Source organism: Neoarius graeffei, chromosome 11 (genome assembly GCF_027579695.1).
Source record: "Neoarius graeffei isolate fNeoGra1 chromosome 11, fNeoGra1.pri, whole genome shotgun sequence".
NCBI lineage: Eukaryota > Metazoa > Chordata > Actinopteri > Siluriformes > Ariidae > Neoarius > Neoarius graeffei.
The window spans coordinates 10,999,171-11,022,826 of NC_083579.1; the positions used below are offsets into that span (position 1 = coordinate 10,999,171).

The 23,656-nt window shown below is 39.7% G+C and overlaps 1 protein-coding gene across 1 annotated transcript in view; it reads right to left on the bottom strand.

Annotated features, from left to right (window-relative positions):
* The window catches only part of ube2d1a (ubiquitin-conjugating enzyme E2D 1a), a 74,704-nt gene that overhangs the window by 12,658 nt on the left and 38,390 nt on the right, over nucleotides 1–23,656 (bottom strand). The window contains exons 4-5 of the mRNA XM_060932885.1: nucleotides 7,658–7,735; nucleotides 256–361 (exon numbers count right to left, since the gene is read on the bottom strand). Of these exons, the coding sequence (XP_060788868.1) occupies nucleotides 256–361; nucleotides 7,658–7,735 (184 nt within the window). The remainder of the gene's footprint in view (nucleotides 1–255; nucleotides 362–7,657; nucleotides 7,736–23,656) is intronic.

Here is a 23,656-nt window from a genome sequence, read left to right on the forward strand (position 1 = left end):
GTACATAAAAGGATTTGTACGCAAATTGCACAATTAAATTAATTGTTTGTTTTGTTTTTTTAATTGCGTAATTTGCGTACAAATAACAGGTGTCCCAGAACTAAAATGAGATCTGTAAATAAACAAAAGGATTTTTTGTACGCAAATAACGGAATTTAAATAAATAAATAAATAAATAAAACCCAAACCCCTATTTACGGCCCCCAGTGGCTTTGCTGGTTCTGGTTCTAGAGTACATCAGGTAATAGTCGGTACCTTTAGACACTGTGAGCGCCGGACTCCACTGAGAGCGCAGGATGTCCAGACAGATGCTGCCGTTACTGTTGATGTTTGGATGGTAGATTTTTGTTGTGAAGGCAACCTGCCAAATAAAAAAAAGAAAGAAAAAAAGGCTTAGATGAAGCGTCTAACAACTAGTAGTTAAAAACATTTCAAAACTACGCTAAAGCTCTACTTATTTATATTTTCATGCTATGATTTAATGATGTTTAAGAAAACACATGGCTCAGATGACAAAAAATAAATAAATTAGGCAATTCTTATACATTTTTTTGGAGTCAAGAGGCTATAACATTCCTAACAACTAAGGGACACTTACAGGAAATAGTTTAGTGTTGTGCAAAGTCCATACCTCCTTTAAAAGGCTCAGTAACACCACGTGTACATAAACTGTTTAATAAAATAGCAGAATAAGCAACAAATATACAAATTAAACTGAACATTTTCATCAAAAGCACTTAAACGTATGTGACGCTCACATTTAACGATGCCAAAAAAAAGAAAGAAAGACTGGTACGTGTGTTTTATCTCCATGTAATCCTTTTGTTTGTTTTGCAACAGTGTGTCATACACACAGTGTCAGAAACCACATCAACAAGTAATTTAGGCCAGTCATCAACCGAGGGCCAGATGTGGCCCAGTGAAGTATTCACAGAGTTCAAAATGTGAAATGTTAAAACTTAAAAAAAAAAAAAAAAAAAAAAAAAAAAAAAGTATATTATACATAGTAATAATGACAACAACTAGATAGAGATTGTGACTAAAGTCAGAGTAATTTCCACTAGCTAACCTTGGTCAACTGAAGGTAATTTAGCTGGGGAAAAAAAAAAAAAAAACATGAAAATTGACAGAGTTATAAGTGATTGAAAAAATTCCCATTTTTCATGGATCATTCCAGAACAGTGATCCAGATCAGCACCAAAAGTCATGGCAACATAATTCAGCCCAAAGGTATTTTTCATGTGAAATTTGGTGATGACTCGTTGAAAACTGAGGGATAAATCACGTCCTAAAAACATAATAATAATAATAATAATAACAATACAACCCCAATTCCAAAAAAGTTGGGACAAAGTACAAATTGTAAATAAAAGCGGAATGCAATGATGTGGAAGTTTCAAAATTCCATATTTTATTCAGAATAGAACATAGATGACATATCAAATGTTTAAACTGAGAAAATGTATCATTTAAAGAGAAAAATTAGGTGATTTTAAATTTCATGACAACAACACATCTCAAAAAAGTTGGGACAAGGCCATGTTTGCCACTGTGAGACATCCCCTTTTCTCTTTACAACAGTCTGTAAACGTCTGGGGACTGAGGAGACAAGTTGCTCAAGTTTAGGGATAGGAATGTTAACCCATTCTTGTCTAATGTAGGATTCTAGTTGCTCAACTGCCTTAGGTCTTTTTTGTCGTATCTTCCGTTTTATGATGCGCCAAATGTTTTCTATGGGTGAAAGATCTGGACTGCAGGCTGGCCAGTTCAGTACCCGGACCCTTCTTCTACGCAGCCATGATGCTGTAATTGATGCAGTATGTAGTTTGGCATTGTCATGTTGGAAAATGCAAGGTCTTCCCTGAAAGAGACGTCGTCTGGATGGGAGCATATGTTGCTCTCGAACCTGGATATACCTTTCAGCATTGATGGTGTCTTTCCAGATGTGTAAGCTGCCCATGCCACACGCACTAATGCAACCCCATACCATCAGAGATGCAGGCTTCTGAACTGAGCACTGATAACAACTTGGGTCGTCCTTCTCCTCTTTAGTCCGAATGACACGGCGTCCCTGATTTCCATAAAGAACTTCAAATTTTGATTCGTCTGATCACAGAACAGTTTTCCACTTTGCCACAGTCCATTTTAAATGAGCCTTGGCCCAGAGAAGACGTCTGCGCTTCTGGATCATGTTTAGATACGGCTTCTTCTTTGAACTATAGAGTTTTAGCTGGCAACGGCGGATGGCACGGTGAATTGTGTTCACAGATAATGTTCTCTGGAAATATTCCTGAGCCCATTTTGTGATTTCCAATACAGAAGCATGCCTGTATGTGATGCAGTGCCGTCTAAGGGCCCGAAGATCACGGGCACCCAGTATGGTTTTCCGGCCTTGACCCTTACGCACAGAGATTCTTCCAGATTCTCTGAATCTTTTGATGATATTATGCACTGTAGATGATGATACGTTCAAACTCTTTGCAATTTTACACTGTCGAACTCCTTTCTGATATTGCTCCACTATTTGTCGGCGCAGAATTAGGGGGATTGGTGATCCACTTCCCATCTTTACTTCTGAGAGCCGCTGCCACTCCAAGATGCTCTTTTTATACCCAGTCATGTTAATGACCTATTGCCAATTGACCTAATGAGTTACAATTTGGTCCTCCAGCTGTTCCTTTTTTGTACCTTTAACTTTTCCAGCCTCTTATTGCCCCTGTCCCAACTTTTTTGAGATGTGTTGCTGTCATGAAATTTCAAATGAGCCAATATTTGGCATGAAATTTCAAAACGTCTCACTTTCAACATTTGATATGTTGTTTATGTTCTATTGTGAATACAATATCAGTTTTTGAGATTTGTAAATTATTGCATTCCGTTTTTATTTATAATTTGTACTTTGTCCCAACTTTTTTGGAATCGGGGTTGTAATAATAACAACAACAACAACAACAACAACAACAAAAGCAGAAAGATCCTGAGTGAGAGTAACAATTTGCGCTACTGCAAATTAATACTAACGAACTAAAGAAGTTTTTTTTTTAATTATTGTTTACCTGAAAGTTGCTTATTGGGGGGAAAAAAAGCAAAGAATTTTCAAGGACTTTTAAAGCTTTTTACATTTTATTTACCCTTTCAGGTCTGTTTAATAAACTGATGACAGCTTGTTTAAAAAAAATTTGACTGAAAATTGGATAGGGATGTGTGTACAATCCCGATTTAAAAAACAAAACAAAACTGGGGTGCTGAGTAAAACGTAAATAAACAGAATGCAATGATTTGCAACGCCTTTTTGACCTAGATTCAACTGACGACAAAAGACTAGATATTTAATGTTCAAACTGAAAAATGTTTTTGTTTTGGGTTTTTTTTGGTAAATATACATTCGTTCTGAATTTGATGGCTCCAACACGTTCCAAAACAGCTGGGACAGGAGCGTGTTCAGCACCGTGTTACATCACTTTTTCTTTTTTTTTTTTGAGGATACTAATTGTTGAATTTTTGAACATGAACTTCTTTCCCATTCTTGCTTAATACACAACTTCAGTTGTTCAAAAGTCCAGGGTCTCCACTGTTGTGTTTTGAGCTTCATAATGTGCAACACATTTTTGATAGGAGTCAGGCCGGCCAGTTTAGCACCTACACTCTTCCTTTACTATGAAGCAATGCTGTTGTAACATGTGCAGAATGTAGCTTGGCATTGTCTTGTTGGAATAAACAGAGATGTCCCTGAAAAAGAGATCTGGAAGGCAGCGTATGTTGCTCCAAAACCTGCATCGACCTTTCAGCATTCATGGAACCTTCACAGATGTACAAGTTACCCAAGCCATGGACACGAGCACACCCTCATGCTGGCTTTTTAACTTTTTCCCCCTTTAGCCCAGAGGACATGTCATCCATAATTTCCAAAAACAATTCAAAATGTGGACTCAACAGATAACTGTGCACTTTTCCACTTGGCGTCAGTCCACCTCAGATGATCTCAGGCCCAAAGAATTCAGCAGCGTTTCCGGATGGTGTTGATATTTGGCTTTCGCTTTGTATGGTAGATGCAGCGATGAACTGGCCATCAATGTTGGTTTTCAGCCTTGTCCCATACGTACAGAGATTTCTCTGGAGTCTCTGAATTTTTTTGATGATATTATGGATTGTCGAAGGAGAAATCCAGAAATTCCTTGTAGTTGTACATTGAGAAACATTGTTCTTAAATTGTTGGACTCTTTGCCCATGCAGTTTAGTTTTTTACAAAATGGTGACCCTTGCCCCATCCTTGCTTGTGAACAACTGAGCCTTTCCAATTAACCAGTTTACCTGTCGAAAGTTCCAAAGGGGTGTTTGTTGGAGAATTTTTGTCTCCGAACTTTTCTGGAATGTGCTGCAGGCATCAAATTCAGAATGAGTGTATATTTACAAAAAAAAAAAAAACCACCTTTATCAGCCTGAACATTAACCATCTTGTCTTTGTATTGTATTTGATTGAATCTAGGTCAAAAAGGATTTGCAATATTGCTGCATTCTGCTTTTATTTACGTTTTACACAACGTCCCCCCTCCCCCTTTTTTTGAATTGGGGTTGCATTTTTTTCCTTGAGTCAAAAATGTCTCAGGCTCCTAAACATCACCACTGAGCCAAAGGAGCAAAATTCGCCGTTCTCTCTGGGCGTCAATCACAGCTCCATTAGCTAATCTTAGCTTATAATACATAGGGCCAAATTACTCAATTCTGATTGGTCAATCAAGGAGGGCTTTTTTCCTTAACACGGGGCCATATTTCTGAAATGCTATTGGCTAGTTCGTTGCTTGGTTACGGTTACAAAAATTAGCAAATTTTGTCAACAAAATGGCTGACTCAGCTATGCCGCGTTTCGCTATATTTGACGAAGAAAGGATAAACCAATTGAAAGCTGCAAGCGAAAATGAAAATACCAAAAAAAAAAGTAAGAATTTTTGGCTTTCCGTGTTTAAGAAATGGGCTGCAGAAAGACAAAGAAACGACTCTCTAATGGCATATGAATGCTGTGAGTTAGACAAGATGCTATCGCAGTTTTACTGTGTCATGATGAAAGACGCTTTAGAAACTGATTCAAACGTGCAAGATAGTCTCGCACCCTGACTGGTTCAGAAAACGTGAAAGACAAAATATGTTGTGAACTTGAATGGCTTCCGAAGTATGAATTTGGCCCTATATATTATAAACAAGTAATTGTATGGTTCCTCGTAAAATTAAGGATCAATTTCACTCGTGGTTTCAAAGTTTTGAAATTGCCCGAGTCGTGAACTACGAAATCACTCGTGAAATTAATCCTTAATTTTACTCGGGCCCCATACGATTACCAATACTAATCACAGGTGTCTGAACTCATGTATGTGGAAGAGGGCAGACATCCAAGAGAGCAAAATTGGCCATTCTGTCTGGATAGAGTGATTTCATGCTCTCTCAATCACAGCAACACTAGCTAATCGTGGGCATTGGTTCAAAGAAGAAAGAAAAAAAAGTGGCTGTCTGGATTCACGTGTCTCTGAGGAAACACATTGGCCTTCATCCTCGCTGGTTGGTAGCCATCACGTACATAACACACATACACAGAGTTCATGGCACTACTCATAAGTAGGAAGATGAAATGCCACTTCAGACTGATTTCACATTCATGCCATGAACTAATTGCTAATCGTTATTAAAAAAAAAAAAGGGTCACCATTTCGCAAATCTTACAACCCCGATTCCAAAAAAGTTGGGACAAAAGTACAAATTGTAAATAAAAACAGAATGCAATAATTTACAAATCTCAAAAACTGATATTGTATTCACAATAGAACACAGACAACATATCAAATGTCGAAAGTGAGACATTTTGAAATTTCATGCCAAATATTGGCTCATTTGAAATTTCATGACAGCAATACATCTCAAAAAAGTTGGGACAGGGACAATAAGAGGCTGGAAAAGTTAAAGGTACAAAAAAGGAACAGCTGGAGGACCAAATTGCAACTCATTAGGTCAATTGGCAATAGGTCATTAACATGACTGGGTATAAAAAGAACATCTTGGAGTGGCAGCGGCTCTCAGAAGTAAAGATGGGAAGAGGATCACCAATCCCCCTAATTCTGCACCGACAAATAGTGGAGCAATAACAGAAAGGAGTTCGACAGTGTAAAATTGCCAAGAGTTTGAACATATCATCATCTACAGTGCATAAGATCATCAAAAGATTCAGAGAATCTGGAAGAATCTCTGTGCGTAAGGGTCAAAGCCGGAAAACCATACTGGGTGCCCGTGATCTTCCGGCCCTTAGACGGCACTGCATCACATACAGGCATGCTTCTGTATTAGAAATCACAAAATGGGCTCAGGAATATTTCCAGAGAACATTATCTGTGAACACAAGTCACCGTGCCATCCGCCGTTGCCAGCTAAAACTCTATCGTTCAAAGAAGAAGCCGTATCTAAACATGATCCAGAAGCACAGACATCTTCTCTGGGCCAAGGCTCATTTAAAATGGACTGTGGCAAAGTGGAAAACTGTTCTGTGGTCAGACGAATCAAAATTTGAAGTTCTTTATGGAAATCAGGGACGCCGTGTCATTCGGACTAAAGAGGAGAAGGACGACCCGAGTTGTTATCAGCGCTCAGTTCAGAAGCCTGCATCTCTGATGGTATGGGGTTGCATTAGTGCGTGTGGCATGGGCAGCTTACACATCTGGAAAGACACCATCAATGCTGAAAGGTGTATCCAGGTTCTAGAGCAACATATGCTCCCATCCAGACGACGTCTCTTTCAGGGAAGACCTTGCATTTTCCAACATGACCATGCCAAACCACATACTGCATCAATTACAGCATCATGGCTGCGTAGAAGAAGGGTCCGGGTACTGAACTGGCCAGCCTGCAGTCCAGATCTTTCACCCATAGAAAACATTTGGCGTATCATAAAACGGAAGATACGACAAAAGACCTAAGACAGTTGAGCAACTAGAATCCTACATTAGAAAAGAATGGGTTAACATTCCTATCCCTAAACTTGAGCAACTTGTCTCCTCAGTCCCCAGACGTTTGCAGACTGTTGTAAAGAGAAAAGGGGATGTCTCACAGTGGTAAACATGGCCTTGTCCCAACTTTTTTGAGATGTGGTGTTGTCATGAAATTAAAAGTCACCTAATTTTTCTCTTTAAATGATACATTTTCTCAGTTTAAACATTTGATATGTCATCTATGTTCTATTCTGAATAAAATATGGAATTTTGAAACTTCCACATCATTGCATTCCGTTTTTATTTACAATTTGTACTTTGTCCCAACTTTTTTGGAATCGGGGTTGTAGCTGATTTGCTGAACCTTAGCCGATTTGCACAATGCTAAACCAGTGGCTATAAACTCTTCGTCCTTGTTAGCTATATTATATTAGAAATTAAACAACGATCTCAGGACACAAAGCATGTTTAGGCTGATCGACTACATTTGGAAAAATCATGTAAACTTCCTGGAGAAGTCATGAGTAACTAATGAGACCAATTCTTTGGAACAAAAGCGTGAACGCAAAATACCGTAACTTGCAGTAGGTGAACGACACAACCAAGGTTAAGTCATAAAGAGAAGCGGGGGCGGGGTGCTACCAGTGACGATGTGGACGACACACACTCGTACTGCCACTGTGACTCACCTTCGGTGGTTTAAAGGGGTAGTCTGTTGGGAAGTGAATAGTCAGGAAGAAAACCCCGCCCTGATACGGACTGTCACCCTGAGGAAGACCGAAAGACGAAGAGGTTAGGAAACTCTTGGTGGAAAATTAGTTCTAAAATTATTGTCCATCTTATCCACAAATGATACGATTGTATTTCTCAGGCATCAAAATGAATCAAAGAAAAAAGTCAGAGTTGTTAAAGAGAGAACGATTAACGCTGTGTTCGGTGTATAATACTATCCTCTGAATAAAATAAAACAAACATCACTGAAATGTTCAAGTTCTCATTTTCATATAAAGATAAATATTTAGCAAAAAAAAAAAAAATAGCATCTTAACTTGAAAGAATACTGCAGCATTCAATAAAACGAAAACGCTTCCTCAACTCGGAATTCTTCAATTTGTCGCTGGAATGCATGGACGTTTGGGGGGGGGAGGCCGACGCAATTCCTGACAGAGTTCTGATTTTCTTAAAGTTCCCAGGAAACTGTATATTCTACCAAATCACAGCGACGTACTTCCGGTTAACATGAGATACACACGCGCGCCGCCGTGAGTCAGTACAACGTTGGACGCCGTGGAGTTCGGAGCTTTCTTGTGGTCTTCCTTCTAGAGCTGTGGTGTTTTTTTTTGGACTAAATTCGGTTTTATACAGGTAATTGATATTTATGGATATATTATATTCCTTTTCTTATAGTTTCTATGATTTTTTTTCTTTTAGAAATTTACGACTTCTTTATGTTTTGGGAGTTGTTTTATTAATGTTAGTCACATGGACTCGTATAACTTCACGAGAGAGCTTTCAAACCTCAGTTGGTGTAAAGCCTAACGAGGAAATTTAGGGAAGTAAGTGATAGTTCCCTTAAAAGATTCACTAAGAAGGGAAAGTAAGAGATAGTTTCCCTACAGTCTAAATTCGTAATACTGTTATTCTACTTAAAAGTCGACAATGTCATTAAAATTGGTAATAAAAAAGGGAAGCAAGTGTTAGTTCCCTAGCAAAAAAAAAAAAAGGGGGGGGAAAGTAAGTGATAGTTTCCCTACAAATGATCCACAGTCGTATGAAATTTGGGAAACACTACGTTCATAATCTTCGATCTAGCTTTGCTTCGAAGAATATTCAATGAGTGGCGTACAACTCTGCTGCATGGATGCTCTAAACGAAATTTCGTTATTCTTTTTTGAGACAATGACAATAAATAATCTGAATCTGATCGGAATCTGAATAAGACTTGTGAATTCCTATTCACACTACATATATTTATTACTTGTTTGCAACAATTAATATGTATGACCCAGGAACCTCGACTGAAACCACATCCTCAGAAGATTTGAAAACTTCTATATCTGCCATGTTTTCAGAGATGAAAACTGATCTGAAACAACATGTCGAACAGTTTGTTCCGACTGCCATCGAAAACTACGCTTATAATGAAGATTTCTGGAGTGATGAAGAGGAGGAATCTGGCGGGAATATCTTAGCCTGGGCCCGCCCATCCTAAGTGTGACGCAACACGGGGGGCTGTTGCGGACTTAGTCTGGCCAGGCAAGCTATCTCCAGCTCTTCCAAGCTCCCGAAAAATCGGGAGCCAATCAACTTTGAGCATCTCCAACGGCCCTGGGTAGAGGCGTGTTCAAGGCACTGACGTAGTAGAACTGCGACCAGAAGCCATAGATTGTTTACAGAATCTATGTCGGAAGCGCTTCATTCACTAGAAACATTACGAACATGGAGCAGCGGCAAGCCTTTGACACAGCGGTAGATGCTGTATTGAAAGCATTCAATGGGAAGTTTCTCTCCATTTCTGCTCGTGTTATTATCTTCCTCTTCAGCTCCTCCTTCTTCTTCCTGTTACTCAAGCAGTTTCCGTCGCGTCACATACGTCAGAGGAAAGAGTGATGTGATTGGTCTAAGCTTCGTCACAGCCTTTTCTGGCTTCGACCAGTAGCAAACTGAGGCATTTCAGGGAGGCGGGTCAACCACGCGCTTTGGGAAACGGTTGGGCTTAATATACTATTCAAAAAAAGTAGGGGATATTGGATTTACAAGTAGAATGAAATGCAGATCATGATGTCAGGAAGGAAACAAATGACAGAAAAACATTAAGGAAACATTTGTCAATTTATTCAAAACCCTGTGTACAGTCAGTAAAGGACAGATTCTCCAGAATAAGGGTCAACACAAACACAGGGTCACACAGCAAATTTACCACCATTTTGAAACCGAGTCAGTAGCGGGTAAAACCCCCTCGGTTGGCTAGACAAGCTCGAATTCGGCATGGCATACTCCTAACGAGACGTCCCAGGTCATTTTAGGGAATGTTATTCCATTCCTGTTGCAATGCTGCAGCAAGTTCTTGGACATTGGCAGGAGGTTGTTGACGTTGGCGTAGCCGCTGTCCAAGCATGTCCCAGACATGCTCGATGGGGGAAAGGTCCGGACTGAGTGCTGGCCATGGTAATCTGGTGACATTCTGCTGCTGGAGGTAATCTGTAACGATCCTGGCCCTATGACATCTGGCATTGTCATCTTGGAAAATGAAACGGCGGCCATAACGACGTGCAAACGGCACAACATGGGGTGCCAAGATGTTGTCCCGGTAGTACTGCCCTGTGACACGTCCAGCAACAACATGCAAGTCTGTTCTGCCGGCAGCAGTGATGCCTCCCCACACCATTACAGAGCCACCCCCATACGGATCATGTCTAATGACGTTAACGTCATGGAAACGTTCGTTATGTCGGCGCCAAACCCTCCTGCGTCTGTCCAGGAAGTCCACAGTGAACCTCGACTCATCTGAGAACATTACGTGGTTCCATCGGCAATTATCCCAGCGTTGATGATGACGACACCATTGGAGTCTGGCCCTAATGTGACGATCCCTCAAACAGGGAATGACACGAGGACGTCGGGCGTGTAAGTGAAATCTGTGCAGTCGATTCCTGATGGTCTGGCCACTCACTACCAAGCCAGTATCCCTTCGAAGTTGAGACCTTATCTGATTTGCTGTTACCATACGATTTCTCAAGGCAATAGTGCGGATGAATCTGTCCTGAGCCTGAGTTGTTGCCCTTGGTCGACCGGATCGTGGTCTATCCTGAACAGACCCTGTAGCACGATGTCTGGACCATAATCTGCTGATGACAGACTGGGAAACATTCAATGCTCTTGCCACAACGACCTGTCTTGTGCCAACCTGTAGCATGCCAAGGGCACGTAACCTCTCATCCTGTGTTAGACGGCGCATGGTCTCTGTTTAATTAACGACTTCAACCACTGATAATCTGATGCTTTCTCTTCAAAATCTTCCTTTGGAGTGGCTCTAACCTTCCAATTCAGAGTCATGCAAATTTGTGGCACGACCCCCTTGATCATCAGTAGCATCCCGTGCTGATCATGAGAGTGTCATTGATGTGTTTGGGGGATGAATTTCTTTGGAAATGCCTCCTCAGTAAGGAACTATACAACATGCTTTCGTATCCCTTTGTATATGTGAAAATTTGGATCTCAAAATAAAATATCCCCTACTTTTTTTGAATAGTATATCTATGCCAGACCAATGCTCACAGAGCTTTGAAGTTGCGTTAGCCAGACTAGGAATATCTCTAACGCAGATCTTGCTGGTGACTTAGAAAAATTTCTTTCTCAAGATAAAGATCAACAGAAAGAGAAAAATGCCGCCTCAAGCGAGTTCCAGGACCTCGCCCAGGAGTTTGCCACAAGTAAGAAAACAAGCCCACCAATCGATGACGATCTGGTGAAGATCATAGATGGTCTCATAAATGACAAACTACCCAAAGCAAAACTCGACAAGCTTACTGAGAAATATACCAGACCGGAAAATTGTAATTGCACTACGAGTCCTTTTGAAACAGGAAATCAGGGCAGGGGCGGGAAAGATTTTTTGACCGTTTTCCACAACAGCCAATAACGAGAATTCGAGCTCCACTCCAGCTTCCCCTCCGAATTAAAAACAAACAAACACCCAATTGACTGGATGCAAACTGGACGATGAATGCCACACAAATTTGAGCTCCTATTTTATTTCTACAACAGAACGCACACAGAGATGTGCCACTAAGGATATCCTAAAGTCGCCATTTTTGGATTCAATGCCATATAGTGATGGGTTAAAATTTTTTTACACCTACTTCCTATTGGCACGAATATTTTAGACGGTTTTCTTTTTTAAAAACGTCTCATGGTCGAGTAACTGCATCTCCTTCAGCGCAACCTGATCCTCGAGCAGCACGGTTGTTAATTAAGTATAATGTCCGCAAGTGTAAAACCAAAACGTAGCAGAAATCTTTTGCTGTTAGAACTATAAGAATTTGGAACGGTCTTTCTGATGAACTGAATTTCAACATGGACAATCTTAGCTCTTTTAAAATCTACCATGTTGAAATTTACCATTATTATTTTTCCAATTTAAATAATTATGATGGCAACAACCCTCACATCACACTTTTACGGTACATCTATATGTCTGAAATGTTGCACATCCTGTCTTATGTTGTCGGTAGACTGCTTTATTTCTAATATAATATATAGGGTTTCTTTCCTTTCTTTAAAAAAAATAAAAAATACTCTGGGCCCATAGTAATTGGCTAACACTTGTGGTCACCCTGCCATATATTATTCTATCCACATTGACTGGATAAGAGCAATCGTGCACTCTGATTGGCTACTCTACGATTAGGCTATCAGCTCAAAGTTTTTGTTGAACCAACCGAGGACGAAATAAAAAAGTACTCGAAAACAAAAAAAAACTCAAAACATACAAAAATACGGAATAAAAGTATTTGATGGCAAGAACATTTCTATTTTTCAAGAATTATTATTATCGCATTTTTCACAAATTGCTCCTGTCATTTCGCCGGTTTGTTTACACTCTTCATCTTTAAGCATTAAAATGTGTTGAATTTTTTTAGACTGGATCAAAAGCTCAAAGAAGTTTGAAAATTACAGAACTGAAATGTCCAAGGAAGAATTAAATAAACGTCTAAAGCTGTTCTATACCTCGGCACGACAGCGAGACGGCACTTTCTACAAAAAACCCCCAAAAACACTAAAGTCAATTTGTGCAGCCATTGATATGTTTTTAAGAAGTCTGGTTAAGTGGAAGTGATTTTGTTGGACGTTTTGAATAAAGTTTTTATTTATCGATTTTGCAAAAAAATATAAAAATGCTCCGTTTCTCAAAATCCACTGAATGAGTGGAATAATTGTTTTATTCCATCCACAATCTCGTCATACATGGCTTATAAACAACTCTACGTACCTCATCGGCTGTCAGCCCATGTACGACTTGATTTTGTGGAATTACTAATATATACACATAGCTTTTTTTTTATTCATTCATCAGGGATGAGAATGAAAAATATTTTAAAAGTCTGAAAAAACCGGGGCGGGGCGGCATGGGTCTAATTATTTTTGGCTATTTTTTTTTTTTAACCCCAAAACCATTAATTTTATCAGCAAAAATTTGCAATTTATTTGGAAATAAATTCCCCTTCTTGGTGGACTCCCAGGTGAAAATGATTAATATGGTACAAGAGACTTGTTTTTAATCAATTCACATTTGATGATTTCAAAAAAAATCAATGCACCTTTTAATATAAACGAGCTCTACAGTATTATATTTGGGTCAGTCCATGAAATGATGTTACTTTTCATTGGTCCGGGTTTACATAATCATTTCATCTTTAATTTCCATGATTTAAAGAAATATTTAGCAGATTATCCATAAATATTGTTTGAAGAAATAAAATAAATAAAAAAAATGAAGTTTTCTTTTGAAATAAAGAAATGTGAAACATTTTCTTCCCCTGTGACTGGACACGGATGACACGTTTTTTGTGACATGGAATATTTGCTGACTTTGAGCTTAAATAAACCTTCATTACTTTCTGAGAATTTCAATAAAATTAGTTTCATGGTACTTGCAATTTAGTTTTACACTCACATAATAAAGTTAAGAAGGTTCTATAAACTATTTAGCTTCGAATTCATCCACTAAAAATAGGTTGTGAACGTAACATTGTGATGTCCTACCGTGTTACGTTAGAAACCAGGCTTATAAAAAAATGATAAAACGAGTTGAAATCATGATTGATGTTTTTAATATAAAGAAGAATATATTATAAAACGATGTAGGTAGAAAGAAATTTAAACAAACGGCAATAAAAGAAATTATCGATGTTTTTTCTCACATCCTAACTTAGCGTCCACTCACTTCCTGGTTCGTTCACAACCTGCGAGACCTATTTACTCAATCTAGGTCAGCTGAACTGACGTGAGATAACTTCTCGCGGGATCTCACACACCACAACACGTGCTCTAGAGAAGTGCAGATATAAGTGTGACTAAGTAAAGTAATGAATTCAATAATCTCATTTACCCCGTATAGGATGAAACTGTTTCCTGTTAATGACTGTTGTTATTGTTCAAATCTTAGAGATTTTATGAAGTTTGTGAAATACTGGTATTTCATATTTTCAGTGTTTATGATGTTGAACTAACAGGCTTTTAGGCAGGATTTTTTTTTAGGGAGTCTAACTTTTTTGCAGGTGTCACTGTATGTGGCGAGGTGTAGCGGCGCGTTGAGCGCCGCTGGCACGAGTGTTTTAGGGGGTTCCGGGGGTACTCAAATGTATTCAAAATACATGTAGGTATAACAGATTGGTAATACAATATCAACTTTGGGAACACCAAAACAAAATGCACTGCAAACTGCGTATATTTTTAATGAATATTATTATTAAAATGGGTATATTTCTGGGATTTTTTGAGCTGGAGTTGCATATTAAGCATGACAAATTAGCTATAAAGCTTTCTGATCGCAGAATACTACATAAATAAAGCTTGTTGTAGCTGTGTTTGTCTCAGTCAGTAGTGCACCTATTGCAATTGCATTACATGTGACAACCAACCCCGAACACAGTGTGACAACCAACCCCGGCTGACCAGTTTTGCTTTCAAAGCCGCTAGCGTCCAAAGATTTAGTATAACAAAGAAAAAAACACACAGGAAATATGGCTAAGTCTTCAAACATTATAATGGTATTCGTTTTTTCAATAGAAACCCATTAATTACAAAGCTAGAAGGTAAAAACCAAGGTACTAAAAATTTACATTTAGGTATGAAAAACCTTCAAATTGTTCTCACCTTTGAAATGCATGCAACACACAATAACTTTTCAGGTAGAATGACCCCAGTACTAATTCTAAACATTTCTATCTTGGTGGGTTTCTATCAGGATAAATAACATGTCAGGTAAGGCCGGTTTTCTATAGACTACATTCCACATTTAGCTGCGGCAATATAGTCTACGGCTATATTGTCTGGATATTTATGCCAGTGTCTCCTAGGCATACATCTTTTCCCCCTCTGCTCTGGGAACGCATATTACAAGTGCTTTGTACACCAAATTTATTTAATAACCCATTTATTTATAACGAGGGCTCTCACAACTTTGAAATTAGTGCAGCCATAGAAACGCGTGTTTCTGTAGCTCTGCGGCGGGTGCCTATATTTTGTACTCTGGGCTCGTGCTGTTGCTATGGTAACCCTGGGCGTCTTCGGGAAAGACAGCTGTCAAAGCGAGACTTCTGAAATTTCCAAAATGGCGGTGTCAACAAAGCTTGTAGATCCTCGGAAAGCTCAGACTCGGCGATTTTTTAACATATTCAGCTAAGTTACCGGACATAACACGGGCGGAAATATTAGGGCGTCTTTAGGGCGTCGTACTAAAAAGTAGGGCGTCCAATTTCTTGTTTTTTTCAGTACAGGGCGTCGAAAAGACGCCCAGACGCCCCTCTATCTAAAAGCCTGTGAACTAATATTTCTAATGAATTCTTATTCAGTGTTAATGTTTAAAGTAAGCAAATAAAAGCAAAAAATTGATTTTATCAATATTTTCCCTTCATTTTTAAAAGCTTGTTCGTGTCCTTGTTACATTAGCAACCGGGTAAATATTTATGGATTTTATCATACATTGTAGAGCAGGAGTTCTCTTAACAACTATGTTATATTTTCTTATATGGTCAATGCTTCATGGAAATAAAAGTTGTTTTCAGTTGTAAATTGTTTTAAGTGACTCCCTCTATGTCACATTTTGGTAACCCCATTTCATGGACTGACCCATTTCTGCATTTTTGTGATTCGTCTTTGAATACTCCAATCCTTTAAAATGAAGTGCAAACCAGAAAAAAAGTTCTATCATATAATTCTCTTAAGCTTTCTTCTGATGTTATCATGGTAGCAGGAGCTCTTGCATATTAAGCAGGCAACATTCAACATCGCTCATCACTTCCCTTTCAACTGTTGTGTGGACTAACTAGGTTTTATCTGGACAGGATGCTGTGTAATGTAATACATATACCATATGGTCAATTTGAAGATCGAGATGGTGAGTTTGAATTAAAGAACAGGCATGTACAATGGGCATTACATATTGGAAATTTTTTTTTTAATCAAAAACTATAAAGTTCATCTCGGCCTAAAAAGTTTGGGCAGACGCTCCCGCGCGGCACAGGCCAGCAATTCCGTCCCCCTATGAAATGAGCAATAAGTAGGAGAGTTATACATGCTATCATACTTAAAATTTCATCAGAAATATAGATATGATAACTATGATTCTCCCCAACATGCTACAACCCTGATTCCAAAAAAGCTGGGACAAAGTACAAATTGTAAATAAAAATGGAATGCAATAATTTACAAATCTCAAAAACTGATATTATATTCACAATAGAACATAGACAACATATCAAATGTCGAAAGTGAGACATTTTGAAATTTCATGACAGCAACACATCTCAAAAAAGTTGGGACAGGGGCAATAAGAGGCTGGAAAAGTTAAAGGTACAAAAAAGGAACAGCTGGAGGACCAAACTGCAACTCATTAGGTCAATTGGCAATAGGTCATTAACATGACTGGGTATAAAAAGAGCATCTTGGAGTGGCAGCGGCTCTCAGAAGTAAAGATGGGAAGAGGATCACCAATCTCCCTAATTCTGCGCCGACAAATAGTGGAGCAATATCAGAAAGGAGTTCGACAGTGTAAAATTGCAAAGAGTTTGAACAGATCATCATCTACAGTGCATAATATCATCAAAAGATTCAGAGAATCTGGAAGAATCTCTGTGCGTAAGGGTCAAGGCCGGAAAACCATACTGGGTGCCCGTGATCTTCGGGCCCTTAGACGGCACTGCATCACATACAGGCATGCTTCTGTATTGGAAATCACAAAATGGGCTCAGGAATATTTCCAGAGAACATTATCTGTGAACACAATTCACCGTGCCATCCGCCGTTGCCAGCTAAAACTCTATAGTTCAAAGAAGAAGCCGTATCTAAACATGATCCAGAAGCGCAGACGTCTTCTCTGGGCCAAGGCTCATTTAAAATGGACTGTGGCAAAGTGGAAAACTGTTCTGTGGTCAGACGAATCAAAATTTGAAGTTCTTTATGGAAATCAGGGATGCCATGTCATTCGGACTAAAGAGGAGAAGGACGACCCAAGTTGTTATCAGCGCTCAGTTCAGAAGCCTGCATCTCTGATGGTATGGGGTTGCATTAGTGCGTGTGGCATGGGCAGCTTACACATCTGGAAAGACACCATCAATGCTGAAAGGTATATCCAGGTTCTAGAGCAACATATGCTCCCATCCAGACGACGTCTCTTTCAGGGAAGACCTTGCATTTTCCAACATGACAATGCCAAACCACATACTGCATCAATTACAGCATCATGGCTGCGTAGAAGAAGGGTCCGGGTACTGAACTGGCCAGCCTGCAGTCCAGATCTTTCACCCATAGAAAACATTTGGTGCATCATAAAACGGAAGATACGACAAAAATGACCTAAGACAGTTGAGCAACTAGAATCCTACATTAGACAAGAATGGGTTAACATTCCTATCCCTAAACTTGAGCAACTTGTCTCCTCAGTCCCCAGACGTTTACAGACTGTTGTAAAGAGAAAAGGGGATGTCTCACAGTGGGAAACATGGCCTTGTCCCAACTTTTTTGAGATGTGTTGTCATGAAATTTAAAAATCACCTCATTTTTCTCTTTAAATGATACATTTTCTCAGTTTAAACATTTGATATGTCATCTATGTTCTATTCTGAATAAAATATGGAATTTTGAAACTTCCACATCATTGCATTCCGTTTTTATTTACAATTTGTACTTTGTCCCAACTTTTTTGGAATCAGGGTTGTACATTAGATAAGCTAAACCCATTTATAAAAGATACACACATATATGACGTGTAATTGATATATTTTTGGGGCGCGCGCTCTCTCTCTGCCATGCCGATCCTGTAGGCTGCACTGACTCAAACTCCGGTCCTCGAGAAAAGAGATAAAAGCCCGCCCACACTGAAAGCTGATTGGCTTATTTTGCTGAGTAACCCAATCAAGATGCTCTTTGTCTGGCATGCGCTACATGAACAGGCACACAGGCAGTGTTGCCAGATTGGGTGCTTTTAAGTGCATTTTGGCGGGTTTTGAACATATTTTGGGCTGGAAAACGTCAGCAGTATCTGGCAACACTGCACACAGTCTCCCTCGCGCACGCACATTGTAAGATGCGTGATGCAGACCTTAATGTTGCGCGCGCACGCTCTTGCTTGCTTCTATCAATATGCAGGAGACTCCCGGAACTTCCGGGACACTTGGGATGTCTGCGTTATAAGGTGACCACAGATCGTTAATCGTACCCCCCCCCAAAAAAAAATTCTCAACGGATTTACATCGATCTAAAAAACGATCATTTTGGTCTGAAAAAGTCGGAAATCCGCCAATCGGCGGAAAATTCTCCTCCCTGATTCATTCTTATTTAATTTACTTAACTTGTAAAGATTTACATGACTCATTTTATTAATTTTTAGGATTAGCTAGTAAAATTTAAAAGTAAAGTGAACCATCCAAAAATGATTATTTTCCTTTTATCACTGTTTTCCCCATCATTACGATGCGTGTTGAATTTTTAACACCATACCAGCATCAAGGGCTGTAATTCCTGGCAATTTATGAAGAAATAAAAAAAATATATACAGTTGTGCTCATAAGTTTATATACCCTGGCAGAATCTATGATTCTTTGACCATTTTTCAGAGAATATGAATGATAACACAAAAACATCTTTTCCACTCATGCTTAGTGGTTGGGTGAAACCATTTATTGTCAAATGACTGTGTTTTCTCTTTTTAAATCATAATGACAACAGAAACTACCCAAATGACCCTGATCAAAAGTTCACATACCCTGGTGATTTTGGCCTGATAACATGCACAGAAGTTGACACAAATGGGTTTGAATGGCTACTAAAGGTAACCTGTGATCTGTTTGCTTGTAATCAGTGTGTGTGCATAAAAGCTGAGTGAGTTTCTGGGATCCAGACAGACTCTTGCATCTTTCATCCAGCCACTGACATTTCTGGATTCTGAGTCATGGGGAAAGCAAAAGAATTGTCAATGGATCTACGGGAAAAGGTAGTTGAACTGTATAAAACAGGAAAGGGATACAAAAAGATATCCACGGAATTGATAATGCCAGTCAGCAGTGTTCAAACTGTGATTAACAAATGGAAAATCAGGGGCTCTGTTAAAACCAAGCGAATGCCACAAAGTATCTCGCCTACAATACGCCAAACAGCACAGAGACGAGCCTCAAAACTTCTGGAACAAGGTAATTTGGAGTGATGAGACCAAAATTGAACTTTTTGGCCACAACCATAAACGTTACATTTGGAGAGGTGTCAACAAGGCCTATGATGAAAGGAACACCATTCCTACTGTAAAGCACGGAGGTGGATCGCTGACGTTTTGGGGAAGTGTGAGCTACAAAGGCACAGGAAACTTGGTCAAAGTTGAAGGAAAGATGAATGCAGCACGTTATCAGCAAATACTGGAGGCAAATTTGCACTCATCAGCCCGGAAGCTGCGCATGGGACGTACTTGGACGTTCCAACATGACAACGATCCAAAACACAAGGCCAAGTCGACCTGTCATTGGCTACAGCAGAACAAAGTGAAGGTTCTGGAGTGGCCATCTCAGTCTCCTGACCTCAATATCATTGAGCCACTCTGGGGAGATCTCAAGCGCGCAGTTCATGCAAGACAGCCCAGGAATTTACAGGAACTGGAGGCTTTTTGCCAAGAAGAATGGGCAGCTTTACCATCTGAGAAAATAAAGAGCCTCATCCACAACTACCACAAAAGACTTCAGGCTGTCATTGATGTTAGAGGGGGCAATACACGGTATTAAGAACTGGGGTATGTAAACTTTTGATCAGGGTCATTTGGATGTTTTTTGTTGTCATTATGATTTAAAAATAGAGAAAACAGTTGTTTATCAATAAATGGCTTCATCCAACCACTAACCATGAGTGGGGAAAAAAGTTTTTGTGTTATCATTCATATTCTCTGAAAAAAGGCCAAGAAAGCAAAAATTCTGCCAGGGTATGTAAACTTATGAGCACAACTGTATATATATTGAGCTCACAAAAGACTAAAATAGTCATATATGAAGTAATTAAAGAGGAGAAATTTTAAATAGTTTAAAAAAAAAAAATCAATAAATTATGAAATATTCCATACTGAGCAAGTTAAAAACCTGGATCAATCGTTAATTACCGTATTTTTCGGACTATAAGTCGCACTTTTTTTCATGGTTCGGCTGGCCATGCGACTTATACTCCGGTGCGACGTATATATGTTTTTTTTTTCACCGCGAGAGGGCGCTATGTAGCTTTCTGCCTGTTTTTTTCTCTGAGCGGTTGTTGTTGTTGTTTTTTTTTCACTAGACGGTTGTTTTTACTACCGTACCTGTCTTTGGAGATGATATACCTATAGCCTACTTGGCCTCTGATTTGATGAAATAAAATTCGACAAAAATGAAGAATGACACTCCTCGATGATGACTACAGCTTTAATAACAAAGATGAAAGAGCCACGGGGCGATAATAAGCCCTACCGGTAAAAATATTCTAAAAGCAAACTGATTAATGCATCAGTAACAGGCAGGGCTTAATTTGAGCCGGAACATGACGGAACAAGATCCGGAACCTCCGTCGTCGGATCCGGCAGCTATTTTCATTTCATTCGGTGTTCCGGCAGCTATTTAAATGGATCAGATCACCTCCGTGACCATCACAAAGGGAAAAAAATAAAACAAATTAAATAAATAAGTAAATAAAAATTTGTTTAGTGTTCGGTTTTGATTTTGGTATCTGTTGTTGATTTCTCTCCTATGACATCCACAAAATCTATGCGAAAGGGGAACGGGGGGGACATGGGGTGTATGGACCCTTTTCGCGTGACGTCACGACAAACGCGGCCGCCATTTTGGACATGTACTACCAGTAGTTTACCACAGCCAGCATTGAGGAACGGCAGCAAAGAAAGTTTTTACTTTCAGCAAGACTTCCATCATGCCACTATATTGTTGTGCACCTGGATGTCGTAACCATCAACAAACAAGGCAAGGTTTATCATTTTATCGGATCCCGACGGAGAAGATGGATAGTGGCCATTAACAGGAAAGATTGGCAGCCCTCGGCATACCAGCGCTCGTGTAGTGACCACTTTGTTGGAGGTAAGACGAATAAAATTAGCCAGAAAAGGCATTACATTGCTGTTAACATTCTGTGGCGGCGAGTGTGTAACCAAATAGGTTAAATAACCCATTGTAACCTCTTTGTTCTTCTGTAGTAGCTATTGTTGACTAGCGAATGTCAAATACATAGTAGCTAGTATGTTACTGTAGCAATGTTTACGTTCAGTCATTTGGATGACTGTTAAAACCTTTCAGTCTCAAGTTTTTCCTTTACTGTATTTACTAGTTCACTGTAATTATGATCCGGTAGCTATTTACACCGGATCCAGTGTAAATAGCTGCCGGAGCCAACGTCCGAGGTTCCGGAGCGCGCTCCGGCTTGCTCCCAGAGTGCTCCGGCTGAGGTTCCGGAGCGTGCTCCGGCTTGCTCCCCCTCAAATTAAGCAGCGCGCTCCGGCTTGCTCCCCCTCAAATTAAGCAGCGCGCTCCGGCTTGCTCCCCCTCAAATTAAGCAGCGCGCTCCGGCTTGCTCCCCCTCAAATTAAGCAGCGCGCTCCGGCTTGCTCCCGGAGTGCTCTGGCCGAGGTTCCGGAGCGCTCCGGCCGAGGTTCTGGAGCGCGCTGCTTAATTTGAGGGGGAGCAAGCCGGAGCGCGCTGCTTAATTTGAGGGGGAGCAAGCCGGAGCGTACGTCAGTGAACAATCCTGGTGGAAGCAGGTAAACTTCGTTCTCTAAGCCTGCTAACCTCAATTTTTGCAAATACCTCTCCCTCTGCTCGCCCTGTAAATGCCCTACGTCGCTGGATAGTGAAGGTGTTTTCTGCATCTCGCTCCTTTTTCTTTTATGTCTTTCGTTTGTCGCCTTCCTCTCGCATTCAAACTGATTCGAGCCGAAGTCCACTACATGTCCAAAATGGTGGTCGCGTTTACGAAGGTCACGTGACTGAAAAGGGTCTATACTTCCGCTCAATAGAACACTGGGTTTTTTGTAGCCGTTAGCTTGCGCTGTGGAAAAAATGGCAAAAAAACAAGAAAGCTTACTAAAATTTTTAAAATAAAATTCTCCAACTTGTTTTGTAAACCCTTTATTTCTTAACTATTACTTGAATTGATTGCACTTATGTTTGCTGGCACTGCTTTTAAATTATTCTCTTTTTTGGGCTTTTTCCACCTTTATTGGATAGGACAGTGTAGAGACAGGAAATGAGCAGGAGAAAAACAGGGAGGGCTCGGAAAATGACCGCAGGTTGGAATCGAACCCAGGTCCCCGGATTTATGGTATGGCGCCTTATCCACCTGAGCCACGAAGTCCTGCTGGCACTGCTTTTAAATCCCCTACTTAAATCCTTAAAATGAGTCATTTAACTCATGTCTTGTGTGATCTGATCTCCAATGGTGAAATAAACCGGTTGTGATATGATTACAGTCTGTTATTTTAGAAGATAAATTTAATATATAGCCTAATAAAAAATAATATTTTATAACATATCACGACGACATATTACTGTCTGTAACTGTTCGTCACTAAAGCGTTTTCTAAGATCGTAATGTCTGATATTATTTTTTTTTTTACACACACAATAGGCGTGTGTGCGTAAAGTTATAGTAAACCACCCCCCCGCCTTTTTTTTTTTTGAGTCACCAGACCCACCCACCTCCTGCATTCCGGGACCTCCCACTTCACAAATTAAGCACTGGTAATAGGCTACTAATATTAGTTATTATAATAATATAGGCTATTAGTAATAACGATACTGATAGTATTAAAGATAGCAGTAGATATTTAAAATAATCAGACTAGGCTACTTACAGGGCAAAGGGCGCGTTATCACTGCTCAGCTGTTCGTTTATTAAATAAACAATGCAGTCGCGCAGTAACCACGCGCCGCTTATCAGATAGAATCACAGATTCTATGGATAGAATAACCCTTCAAAAAAGTGCGACTTGTAGTCCGGTGCGACGTATATATGTTTTTTTCGTCTTCATAATGCATTTTTTTCCTGATGCGACTTAAACTCCGGAGCGACGTATAGTCTGGAAAATACGGTAATAATAAAGATGAACTAAAATTAAAATATATCTGAAAAAAAATGTTTTTGGTCAAACTGCTTTTCATATAAAAAGATCTAAAATAACAATTTGGATTTCCTGGGCACTTCATCCACGCGTGAGTGAAATGAAAAGCTTAATTTTCAGTGGCTGCACAGTGCAGATGCGACCGGACAAATTTATTTTCTTGCAGAATCCGGACTCCCCTCAAGCGCCGGAACGTATTCACCGAACAAAACGGATATGACGTGGAAATAACTGTGTGGCACTGATCTGCAATCTGTAGATGTAAAATGCTTAACATTCATGAGGCTTTCATTCGACTGTACCGTGCACTACGACGAGGGTCAGTTGAGCACAG